The 13,177-nt window shown below is 41.8% G+C and overlaps 1 protein-coding gene and 1 pseudogene across 1 annotated transcript; one reads left to right on the top strand and one right to left on the bottom strand.

Moving 5' to 3' along the window:
- The first annotated feature begins 10,041 nt into the window (after nt 1-10,041).
- Nucleotides 10,042-11,481, top strand: LOC109704718 (annotated as a pseudogene).
- Nucleotides 11,482-11,572: 91 nt separating this feature from the next.
- On the bottom strand, nt 11,573-12,898 carry LOC109704719 (cytochrome c6, chloroplastic-like). Its single transcript, XM_020225492.1, has 4 exons — nt 12,325-12,898; nt 12,183-12,214; nt 12,016-12,079; nt 11,573-11,897 (listed from the first exon to the last, which is right to left on the bottom strand). Exons 1-4 carry the CDS (start codon nt 12,490-12,492, stop codon nt 11,757-11,759), a joined length of 405 nt encoding a protein of 134 aa, XP_020081081.1. The 5' UTR covers nt 12,493-12,898; the 3' UTR covers nt 11,573-11,756.
- Between the last annotated feature and the right edge of the window lie 279 nt (nt 12,899-13,177).

The following is a 13,177-nucleotide window of genomic DNA, read 5'->3' on the forward strand; positions in this document are numbered from 1 at the left end:
TAGAAATAATAAATGCAAGCATGTGGCTAATACTAAGATATACTTGATGATCATGTTGTAGAGATACTAATGTTAAGAAATGAAAATGTGCATATGGACAATCTATATACATTAGATCGAGTGGCATTAAACCTAGAGTCATGGACATAGGTTGAACATGGAGGATATGAACCTAGTGTCAAAGAACATAGGTTGAACAAGTATAGTGTGAACCTAGTGTCATGAACCTAGCAAACACTTGTGGCATTTGAGCATATATATTTGTATCATTCATACATAATAGGACTAAGTACATGTGAATCTTGGTTGCTTTCAATGACATGTTTCTAACGTAGTTGAACATAGAGAAAGGTAGAACCATAATGGACATGTATGTTAGGACCCTATTATTGTGTGAATGTGAGAGTTGGACTTGGACATAGTAAACAAAGGTGACATTGACAATAGAGACATTGATTGGCATAGAGAACATAGTTGTTAAACATAGTTTAACCAAGAGTGGCATTGGACCAAGATGACATAGGGAGTGGCATGATTAAATAGGTAGAAAACCTATTATGACAATGGCATTGTGACAAGTGGCTATGAATCCTCAAGTTGAGGATTGGATCGATACTCACGATAAGTCTTGGCTTGAGGGAGGTAGCTCCCCCTCGGGCGGTGCGCTCCGGAGTTGGTCACCACTGGGCGTGGTAAAGTCCCCCCAGAAGACGGTCCCTAGGGAGGTTCGAGTCCCCCGCTATTAAGGGATTTTGGGTTGTGAGTTATTGGGGTTAACATGGTTAACCGGTAAGATTGGGTCAAAGCCAAGTGAATGTACAGCATTATGTGTTACGGGTTTGGTATCCCAGTTGAGAGGATTTAGGGCTGAGGTGTATGTGAGACGTCCATCACCTCGAGCCTAGTTTTGGTGCGGTATTCCGCAGTTGATTGACTCGAGACCGAGTCGGGTGGTTAGCTTGGCTAGGGTAGAGGAAAACCTTAGGAGCAAATAACCAATGATGTAAAGTGATAAGATGTATAAATTATGAAAAAGCTATGGATAGCATGATACAAAGTAAAATCATTTATTCTACTTGTATAGTTGCATGATTCGCATATAGCATGGCATTATTGTATTCGTGAGGCAAAGCATGGTTTTATTAGTTGCATAATAAAGATATATATCTATCTGTTTATTGAATTAACTTGCAGTTGCCTACCTTGGACCTATTGGTCGAGCTTTTCTCTTGGGTGGCCGTACCCACTGGGAACCATGGAGTTGGTTCTCACCCCACGTGGTTTTGGGGTGTTACAGGTTCACACATAAGCGGCACGGCGACGCGAGGCGAGGGCGTAGTTCCATAGTTAGCGCCCTACCACCGAGACCAGAGATAGCGGTACCCTGAGTCGGCCTTACTTAGGGATGCAAGAGAATGAAAAGAATCAAGTTGTAATAACATTGTTAAAGCTAGATTGTATTTGGAAGCTAAAAAGAATGTATTATATAATTGTGATGTAAAATGTATCTAAATAATGTGAATGCTTGTAATAGCAAGTAGACTATGTTTTTGATACTTCCTTATGCAATCTTTGTTTGAAATGTGTTTCTGGTTGGAACTTCGTATATTGTATTGATTGCGACGCTTTGAATATACAGGGGAGACTCTGTCCGCGGTACAGGGGAAACCTTGTCCGTTCAGCGGTCTGTCAGCAGCGCCGCGACCTGGCCAAATAGGCGTGTGGTCGCGGGGCGTGACAACTAGGCCCCAAAAGAAGAGGGTAAGTCAAAAAGAAAGCAATAATAATGAACGAATTGCATTTATGAAAGTATAATTAAAATGTTAAGATACTACGTTGCAATTATGCATGGTGTTAAAATGATGCACCTTTACTTTGTCATAAATCATATATCCCTAAATGGCCACAAGTAAATGTCACGGTTTACTTTATGAAGTTATGAAGATCATGCTTTATCATGGCAACAATGTATATATGAATACAATAAGCAACATCTCCTAGCATGCTACATGTATGTATGTATACTCAAATATCCAAAACTATGCTAGAAGCAAGTCCAAGTAATCCAACTACTACTCTCTATCTAGTAGTGATTATAACACACTCAACACTGTGTCGATTTCCATTTCCAATTAAGGACCTACCCAAGGTAGTCCAGCTTGTGCCGCCTAAGTCCCTGTGGTAGCCCAACATCCCTACTCTTGGAATGTGTCTGTCCCACTCGACCCCGTAGGCTTCTCAATACCGCACGAGCGAACATAGGTCGCATAGGCTAACTCCGGAGTGCCGGCTTGTAGGGAGCGACCCTCACAAGCATGTGTGAATGAGCACAAATGGCAAGCAAGCGTAGTCAAGGCTCAAGTATCCAACCCTCATGTCTCAAACATGGCAAAAGCTACTAGTAACCCAACGGTTTAGGTCTATGTCACAATGTGATAGCTCAACACTGACTTGCTTAGTGCCCCTTTATGACACCTAAGCATCACAACTAATCAAGCTCAATTCATGTTCTATATTCCAAATATGACATTAATACCAATGTTCACTATAGCCCGGGGCCCAATGCCTCTTTATGACATTGGCCCAAAATCTCAAATAGTCTAAGTCCCCAAGCCTCTCTAGGCTTCCAAAGTCCCTAATGTCACAATTGGGCATAAAGGTTAAATGCATGAAAGCAATGTTCATTTTCATAATAGGAATCAAGGTTCCAAGTTCCAACTAGAATGCTATGTCCTACTTGCATGCACCCTACCACATAGAGGTCCAAAAATTTACTATACATAACATATGCATGTTAAGCATTCTAAAATTCATAATAAATATATCTAACATGATTATGCATGTTTTATTATTTAACGATACTCAAAACATCACAAATGAGATTTTCTCATTGTGTGGCTAGGTCAAACCGACCGAACCGTCGCGTAGTCCGTTGTTTCGCCGAACGAAGTTGTCCACGAGCCTCAAAATACCCTAAAAGTAATGAGCGAAGAGATATACGGACATTATGATCAACGAAAAGATCAAACATTAACCAACAAGGCAAAAGGGCTAAAATCTCACCTAGGGTGGAGAAAAACTCTCACAAGCTCCAAAAGAAGGCTAAAATCCTTCCAATCTAACCCAAAGGAGGGTTCTAATTCAATTAATTTAGCCCCAAAAGCCCTAAATCAAAAATGCCCAAAATTAACCCTAAAACCTCATTCTAGGGTTCCACCTTAAAACCACCAATAAAACTCAATTCTAGAGGGAGAAGATAAGTAGATTACCTTTTAGAAGCTTCAATCCAAGCTCTAAACTCTCGAAATCCCAAGATCTTCTCTCAACAATCCACCAAAACCAAGCTCCAAGCTTCAACAATGGTGGACAAGGCTCCAAAAGGTAAAAAAAAGGTATTAATCCACTAAAATCCAAGCAAAAGGGAGGATCAAAACCAAAGAGATGAAGGGGAGAGGTGCCCTACCTTCTTCTACTGTGTCCTCAGCTCAGGGAGAGCTCCAAGGGGCGTGGGGAGCTAAATAGAAGACCACAAATGTGAAAAACCCTCTACAGTTCAAACTGCTCAGATTCTGCCAAAGTGTATCGGTACACGGGAAAGTGTACCAGTACAAATCCTACGAAAATGCAAACCCGAGGCTCGGGTTCGAAATTCGCCACAAGTGTACCGGTACAGCAATCAAAGTGTATCGGTACAAAATGTATACCGGTACAGCCATCGACCTGTCACCGGTTACACCTCGTGTAGAATGCAATCCGAGGGTAGCCTAGGTCCAACTCTATAGTGACCTTAGTGATACATAAAATACTACAATTCTCGGGATTCGAACCATAGGTCGGAACACTGTCAACGACCCACCAGAAAATCTGAAAAAGCTCAGGACACAGTCCAAACACTCGAACCTCGCAATTTGCAAAGGTCCAGTGTGTTACAGGTGTCATCCCGAAGCAACCGGGCTCTTTTCTATGTCTTAGAATAACATATAATTTCATTTCTTGCATGTTGCATTGTAGGATTGCATGTTTAACCTTCTCCTTATGCTTTCTAAATGGTAACCTAGTGTGCATAGAATGCTAGGTGAATAGGATAGGTGAGGATTGGGTTGGGACAGTTGATCCTATAGTGCTAAAGAAAAGAGGTGAACTTGATGGTTATCTAGTGACTTAAAGAGTGGCATCTAAATGTCTAAAGAACAAACGAGTGGCATTAATGTAGTGTACTTGACACTAGAGGTTTGAGAACCTAGGGATAGGTGAATCCCTTAGAAAATGTCTTATGGACAAGAACTTAGTAAAGCTAAGTATCCTCACAAGGAGAGGATGTAAATGAGTTTCAATTGAGATGTTGGCCCTAGTTCGTAGGGTATCCTCACTTGGAGAGGATAGATCGAGCTCACGGTCTGTTATTTGACTCTAGGAATGAGTCTATCCCTCCCGACCCTGTAGGTTTCTCGATACCGCACGAGCGAACATAGGTCGCGTAGGCTAACTCCGGAGTGCCGGCTTGTAGGGAGCGACCCTCACAAGCATGTGCGAATGAGCACAAATGGCAAGCAAGCATAGTCACTGTCTCAAGTATCCTATCATCATGTCTCTAACATGGTATAGTCACTAGCATCCCGAAGATCTAGTTTTAAGTCATAATGTGAAGTTCCAATGTTTTTTAGGTCTAGTGCCCCTTTATGGCACTTAGACATTCAATGTTTAAGCATGCTCCGAATTCCTCAATGGCCCTATCCGCTAAGTTCACCCATGTCCCGAGCTCAATGCCGCTTGATGACATTAGCTCTCTAAATCACACAACATTCAAGTTTGGTGCCTCTTTATGGCATATTAGTTATCTTTCATGTCTCAATTAAACTTAGATTTAAATACATGAATCAAAACTCATTTTCACTATAAGGAAAATGGTACAACATTAGAATGCTAAAAAAAAACCAAACATAAGCTTCATATGCAAATCTCTACTACATAGAGGTCCAAAATTTCACTACATGTAACATAGGCATTTTAGGCATTCTAAAAATCATAATAAATGCATTTAACATGAATAAGCATGCTTTTCCAATTTACGAAACATAAATCACCCGATATGAGAATTTCTCATATTATAGGCTAGGTCAAACCCACCAAAATCGAAACCCTCGTTTCGCCGAACGGAGGTATCCACTAGCTTCCTAGTACCCTAGAAACATCAAAAATAGGGTCACCCAAATAAAACGAAGAGCCAAAAGCTCAATCATTAACCATCTAGCAAAAAGGGTCAAAATCTCACCTCAAGAGTGCAAACCTCTAACCAAAGCTCAAATGAAAGCTAGATCCCTTCCAAAGCAACCTAAACCAAGGTTCTAATCTTATTAGATTAGCTCAAAAAGCCTCCAATCAAAAAAGCCCCAAATAAACCATAGATTTTCCATTCTAGGGTTTCATCCCCCAAAATCTACCAAAACTAGGTCTAGAGGGAAGAAACAAGCAACCAACCTCAAGAGAACTCCAATCTAAGCTCCAAGGGTGAAGATCTTCTCTCTTGCAAGCTCCAAGTCCAAGCCCCAAGCACCAAGGAAGAAGAGAGGGTGAGGAAGATGCTCCAAGTCCACTAGTTGCCCTCAATCTTCTTCTTCCTTCCTTCTTCTCCTTCTCCTTCTTCTTCTTCTTCTCTATCAAGGGTGTAGAGAGAGTTGAGAGAAGAGAAAATGAGGAGAAGAGAGAGTGGATAGGTCATATAGACCATCTATTGCAACAAAATCCAGCTAGGTTCCTCAAAAATCCAAAATTGCATCAGCCCGGTCTGGGCAATTTTCGCCCAGAGGGACCGGTCTCTCCCTGCAAGGGACCGGTCTCTCATGTCGAACCCGAGAAACCATCGTTCGGGAACCGGTCTCTCCCCGCTCGGGACCGGTCTCTCACTGCGTAGACACGCTCGGGGACCGGTCTCGCCCGCCAGGGGCCGGTTGCCTCGCCGGCTGCGCAACACGGCTCACTAGGGGACCGGTCTCTCCTTTTAGGGACCGGTCCCCGAGAGTAAAACTCTCAGGACTCGTCCAGAACTCAGGTTTTTCGAACTTTTTAGGTCAGAAAATATTCTACGACCCTATACCAAGTGTGGAAAAGCTCGAAACACATCCAATCACTCGAACCTCGCAGTTTGCGAAGGTCCAGTGTATTACAATGTAGAACTTAGGGTTTTGAGTTTTTGGCTTTGAAAATGGGTCAAATGGACCCCTAGCATGCTTAGCAAGTGTTTGATGCTAGAATCTAGGGTTTGGATAGAGTGGTTTGCTATAGGTGCAAACCTAGGGCTCCAAATTGGGAGTTTCCTAAATAATGAGGATTGATCTCATTTAGTAGCTTGTAAACCTAATTGATAGGTAACAAAACGCGTGGGCGAAGTCAGATTGAGCATCCGACGAGCCGTCGAGGAGTTATTGGCAAAATAAGGCCGATTGAGCTTCGTTTCCTCCAAAGAGGCGGAGATAGCATCGAAGCAAGTGTCGAGGATCATTCTTAGAACCTCTACAACGTTTATCGACTACAAAAAGGTGGGGGGTGTCATCCCGAAGCAACCGAACTTTTTCTATATCTTAGAATAACATATAACCTCATCTCTTGCATATTGCATTGTAGGATTGCATTGTAGTACCTCTTCCTTATGCTTCTAAATGTTAACCTAGTGTGCATGGAATACTTGGTGATTTGGTTAGGTAAGAATTGGATCAGAACATGGATCCTATAGTGCTAAAAGAAAGACATGAACTCGAGGGTTAGTTAGTGACATAGAGAGTGGCATCTAAATATTTAAAGAACAGAACAAGTGGCATTAATGTAGTTATTTGACGCTAGAGGTTTGAGATCTTAGGGATAGGTGGATTCCCTAGTAAACGACTCGTGGATAATGAACTTAGTATAGCTAAGTAATTATGCATGAATGTCGGAATAGGTGAGTTCCGAGAGAGATGTTGGCCCTAGTTCGTAGGGTATCTCACGTGGAGAGGATAGATCAAGCTCACGGTCTGTTATTGGGGTGGTATGGCCATCCGGGGTGGTATAGCCATCCATGTTGTCGAGTACTCCGAAGTGTCGGGTGATTAGGATAGAGTTGAGGTCTGCAAACAGTCCCGAGTTTGGGGCACATGGAGTCTCCGTACCCTACAGGATGTATATGTGAGGCGTAGGCAAACCCAAGGATTTCGCCACAGATTGGGTAAATGCAAAGTTAATATTGTCATTGAACAATTACTTGTTGAACATAGATCGAACTTGATAGCATGATAGTACACTTTTACTATATGATGCATGCATTCATTACACATGATTATGGGCATAGTAGCATAGTTTTCCTATTATGTCTTTACAGCTTTGATATATATATCTATCTATCTAGTTGTTATTTATGCCCACTTGGACCTAGTGGGGAGATCGGCGGAGTCGACGGCCGAGCCCACTGGGAACTATGGAAGATAGTTCTCACCTAACTCTATTCCCAGGGCTAGGTACAGGTTTGCCGGGCGAGGACCACGGCAAGGGCATCTCGCCCGACCAGTGAGGATTATTGGTAGAGTAGTAGCTTTTCTTTTGCATTAGTACACCTATGTATTTGAGAGAAATTCATGTAGGTGAGGACTTTGGAGAGCTATGTACTTGATGAACATGTATTCATTTTAGGGAAAAAGAATGTAATTGTATGAAGAATGCAAATGTGATGTATAGTTAGTAAAACTCTCTTTGCTTTCACTTGTATTACTTGTGGATTACTTGCTCTTCTATGTTGTTGGCACTGTTTGTGCCCTGTTGATCGTGTATGTATGAATTCATTATCCTGGGAAATTCTTGTACATGATCAGGTTTTTGAGCCTTGGGCGGACAGGAGAAGTCCTGTCCATTCGGCGTCCGTCTGGCGCACCCGAACCGTGCCAAATTGGTAGGGGTTTTGGGTCGGGGACGTGACAGAGGCGGAGTTCGTGGCGTGTTCTGCAGCGGCTCAGGAGGCTATGTGGTTGAGAAGGTTCCTTCGAGATATTGGGGTTGTCATTTGTACTTCCGTTGCTGTGACGATCTATTGTGACAGCATGGCAACGATTGCATACACGAAGGATCCAAAATATCACACGGGCAATCATTCTTTTCAGCGCTATGGAGAGCGAGCGAAAATTGAGGTATTAATGGAAGCCGCCTTGGTTGGCACCAAGATGAGGTCATTAATGAGACCACATACGATTAGTCCCACAATTCGTATGGCCTGTATATTAAGAGCCGGATGTGAGCTCACTTTTTGACGCTTGAGATAGCGAGAAAATGGGAAACTCAGGCTAGACACTCCGGGAATGACTGAGCTAAGATCCATATAACATTGAGAAAGACATACGCTTATTGGGATTCTCTGCCATAGTATGTATTTCATACTACATATGCTGGGCGACCAAATAAAGAAGATGAGTGAATGGATCCCTGCTTCCTCATCGTGTGAGTTCTTACGGGCATTATTTTGAGACGATGTCCTATATATGTCAGATACCCTTAGTAACTTTTGACTATGTCATTAAGTGAAAGAATTGATGTTGCTACTTTGGCATGTTTCCTACGACTATGATTGATGCGGCTTTACGAAGCATTGCTGGGAAAGCAATCAGTTCTCAACTCAGTGGCATGAGGGCTCAAGAAAGCTAGTTGAATTACATTTAGACGCTTTGACTCATTGTTGACAGATTGTGTCGCTTCAGCATAGCGAAACAATCATGATGAGTATAGTGTCATAATGTGTGCAACAGAGGTTAGCATGGCTCTTTGAGGGATTAGAGATGTTGAGCCTGATATAATTCAATTGTCTAGGGCACCACGAGTCTAATATTTTTTCTTTTTGAAGGTCGATGTCTCTATGCTGGCCGTATACAGGTTCTAGTATAGAGCTCCCAAAATGCAGGTTGACTCGGTGGTCGCATTGTTCATTTCCCTGTATGAATAGGATTATAGTGGTGTAATGTTGAGGAAGGTTACGATGACATCGACCCTGCCATGTGCGAGTGAAGATGTTGGCATTCGGTTAGATCGAATCGGATGCGCCCATAATCGGGCTCGATCCGACGGTTATCATATTGTCTAATTGGATTAGGATTAATCTCGCTTTAAATTGAAAAGCTAATTAGAGATAAATTCTAATCATATTAGGATAACAATTAATAACCGATTTGGCCTTATCTCTTACGCTATTAGGTTTTTGGAATCCCTTATAAATATACAGGCGATCCCATATAAAACAAGAACGGAAAAAGAAAGAGAATAAGAAAACAAAAGAGAGAAACCACATCCTCCATTAACCTATTATTCTAGAGGGACTTGAACGGTAGATTTGCGATCGTGCTCGTTTGTAGTTCGATCCACCGCGGGTTCAGAGCTTTAGAAGACCTTCAAGGACGATCAAAGAACACGTGAATCAACCTCTACGATCCGGGCTCATCGCGTTGTAGCGCGAATCGCTTCCGCAAAAAGGTACGAACGAATACTTCCGCTGCGTTCTACAATCTCAAAGGATCGCAAGCAGAGCGTGGATGGTGCTTAAAGAAAGTGTGATGGGATAATTTTTCTTTTCTTTTCATAAGTATTAATGTATTGTACAGATCACACAATGGTTTGGCTGAGTTATAATTTTTTTTTTTTTGTCCAATCTCATTGGAAGATGGAGAAGCATATCTTTGTATGCCTCTGCTCCAACTTCTTTGGGCCTATAGTGTTTGGTGGCCCTCACTACCAACAGGCCCTAAGTCAAGTCCAATTGATAGTATTCTTCATATTGCCTTTTCCATTGATGGTTGGTACATTTGTATATATGTGTGTTAACATGGATGTATGTATCTGCATAAATGTTTCATACATGTGTCCTAGGAGAATTTATTTTCCACAGAAGCGCAATATTCAAATACTTGAACCAGCATTCTCCATATGCTCCAGTTTCTTTTAGTTTTCTTATCTATGTTTTCATAATTCGATGCATCTAGAAAACTCTGTCGTCTTGGCAGAGTAGTGAGTTATTGGAGATCTTAAGTGGGTGCAATGGCGGGACAAATTATTCCATCCCTTGGTCGCGTGAGGCTTGCCGATCTCGTTGCTTGTGAGGGGCTTCCTTCTGATTCTTACAAGATCTCACTAACCACTCTAACACAGTCTCTTGCTCAATATTGAGCTGCAATTGTTCAATTGCCGTGTAGCGACGGTAGCTCTGTTAAGGTCTGGTTTGGAGTCAGCTCGTCTCTTTTTCCATCAGCACTCGTACCCTTGGGGCGAGATGGTTCATACAAACGACTCTCGAGAGTGGTGCAAGACCTCAGGTTACTATACAGACCCTCAACTTTGGCTAGAAACATATGACTACAGGCCTGGTCTTATTCCAACAGAGCCCAGTGGTGCTATGGAATTTCCCCCGGCTGGTCTGCCTGACATATTTGCAGTGGTCGGGAAAGTCGCTCGAGATATTCTGGGATGCTGTTAGCTTTTCTCTGAATCTACGTAGCTTTTCATTTACTGAAATACTAGACAACTTGCCTTTGAGGAACAGAGAAATATCCTCTTCAGTTCTTTCGGTATGCTGCCACTCGAGGCCTTCTTTCCAAGAAGCGCAGCATCACAGCCTTGCAGCACAGGAGGATGGACAATTGGTGATGTTCCAAGATCATGAGCATCAGTTTGATAAGACATTAATCACCATAGTCAAGGCAGATCGGGCGGGTTTGCATGTAAAGGACTTCACTTCAACGGGCGCTGGATACTTGCAGATGGGGATTTAGGCCCTCAAGATGCCGTCGTCTACCCTGGACTCGCTCTTTATCAGGCGACTGCTGGTTATGTCAAAACGGCTATGTATAGAACGGAGATAGGCAACTTGCAGGGGAAACATATATGGACGGGTGCTCTTTGGCTTTCAAGCTCATACCGAGATCCATGGCGAGTTTATGCTGCTCAGAGATGAGGGCGGCTGGCCATGGTGTTGAGGCCCAATTCCAGATTCCCGTACCAGTGGATGACTTCATGCAGAGATCACACCCAACTGACCTGCTCTTCACCAAGAGCAATTTGCCGACTCATACATTCCACACGGGACAAGATGGTATATATCTACTACGCCCTAGTATAGTTTTTCCTTTCTTTCCTCAATTTATTTACATAGTCTAATTGTTTCTCCTAGTTGATTCTTTCTAAAAAGTTTTATTTATTTATTTATTTATTTTTGCAGCTTCTTTTAAACAGCCTTTTGATGAAGAGGAAGAAGAGCAGTGCAAGGACCAAGCCTCTGCCCCCATCCAAGAGATTGCGTCTCGAGGCTCAAAAGGGTTTTAAAGGAGCGGGTTCAGGAGATTGCAGACAAGAAAGGCATCAAGCTGAGATTTTGTAATCTCAAGGAATGTAATCTCAAATATATTGTTTACTTATAACTCCCCTAGTCATACTTTGGTGCATGCTTTTCTGTTTACTAATACACCACAGTTATTATGTAAGTAGTTGTCGTGCAAGCTGTACCTTTTTTCTTCTGTTTCCTTTTTCTTACAATTTCGGCAAACCTAATTTTGCTGTTAGCTCATAATAATCATGTCGTAAAAATTAAAGCCCTTTATGTTGCAAATTTCCTCATTGTGAATTACAATAAACGCACATCATTTTGTCCGGTTGTTATGAATAATTGATAGTATATATGCATGCATCAGCAGTATAATATGATATTCTTAACACCAACATAATGTGCCTTCCAAATGCTTTATTTTTCTGTGCAGGAGTCAATCCCCGCGACTCTCGATATTTGGCCATCCTCTGTCGGCTTGTGACTTGACGAACTCCGCTAGCAGCTTGATCTCCTCTTCTTGCAGCCGTGGCCCGAATGTGCACTGACCCCTTGGAGCGCACTTTTCCCCGAAGCCCTGAACATGCTATCAGCAGTCAATACTTATCAACCATGCCACTGCAGGCGCTAATATGAAGAGGTTGCTTTTTATTTAGTTGTAAATAGTTGAAAAGGAAAATGATAAGGTTACTCACGGGCATCCGTCCTTTCCCATAGTACGTGATGTTGTATATTCCCTCCTCCGTAGATACTCCGTTCCTGCATGAGATTACATTTCTCTGTCTTTCAGTTTATTGTTACATATTCACATTGACGAATGGTCTTTTAGAGTGGAGCGAGCAATGGGTGCTTTATTTTGTACCTCTGTAGGTCCTTCATGAAGAGAGTCGCATCCTGAGGCAAATTTTGAGGGATGAGCAATAAGTTTAGTAGTAATAAAAGCGGTAAAATGCTTTTTTTTTCCCTCTTTGCATGTGAAATAGTGGAGTTCAGAGGAGACTGACAGGTTGGAGAATGTTTCCTCCCATATCATGGCAGCCAATGCAGGCTTTCTGAAACAATCTTGCTCCACTGGATATAGTCTGGCTTAAGGATTCTGCGGCAAAGAGAGTCGGAGACATGTTGCAGTTGGTTATTCTCTTTTTGGTGGTTATTTGGGTGTTTGTTGTCATAGAATAATACTCATCATTGGTCTGAAATGTATTTGTTATACCTTTAGCATGCCGACGTTGTGACTTAGCTTTTGAACTTTTTTGTTTTATAGACACTTCAGTTCCTGAACTTTTTCATGTATTCCTATTTCATCTCTGACCATCAAGAAAAATCCAGGGGTTTCTAGTAAAAATGACGATTTAATTTTTATTCCTCCTATAATTTTTCTTTTCTTTTCTTTCCTTTTCTTTTCTTCTTCTTTTTTCCCCCCCAAGGTGCTTAAAATTGGATTAAAGAGGTGATTAGATTATACGAACCAACTTTGGATTTTGGTAAGCTGTCATGCATGATGAAATTGTAATATATGAGAAAATTTAAGAACTGAAATATAGTTTTGGTAAGCTGTCATCATGATATTATCGGCATAGCACAGGAACCCTGGATCTGTACATTTTTCTAACTTAATTATGTGCGATAGTATGACTTCCAAGTTCCCTTCTATGTGATTTCCTGGAAGGAATACATTTCCTACTCTGCAGTCTCTGTTCGCGGCTGTGCCTAGGTGAGCCATGATATTTTATTTAATAAATTTGACGTGGTATTTTGTATAATAATACACATAATTCTGTTAATATTTTATATGGTTGGATTACTATACTCTTACGAGTATAAACTCATATGTCGCCTTTAAATGACGATTCATGC

This window comes from Ananas comosus, unplaced genomic scaffold, assembly GCF_001540865.1.
Source record: "Ananas comosus cultivar F153 unplaced genomic scaffold, ASM154086v1, whole genome shotgun sequence".
Classification (NCBI taxonomy): Eukaryota; Viridiplantae; Streptophyta; class Magnoliopsida; order Poales; family Bromeliaceae; genus Ananas; species Ananas comosus.

Excerpts from the sequence above, each read along its gene's own strand:
- LOC109704719 (XM_020225492.1), bottom strand. The coding sequence starts at position 12,492 with ATGACAACAAACACCCAAATAACCACCAAAAAGAGAATAACCAACTGC. Across the intron at positions 12,215-12,324 it reads GAGGAAACATTCTCCAACCT|GATGCGACTCTCTTCATGAA; the intron begins GTCAGTCTCCTC and ends AATTTGCCTCAG. Across the intron at positions 12,080-12,182 it reads TTCATGAAGGACCTACAGAG|GAACGGAGTATCTACGGAGG; the intron begins GTACAAAATAAA and ends AATCTCATGCAG.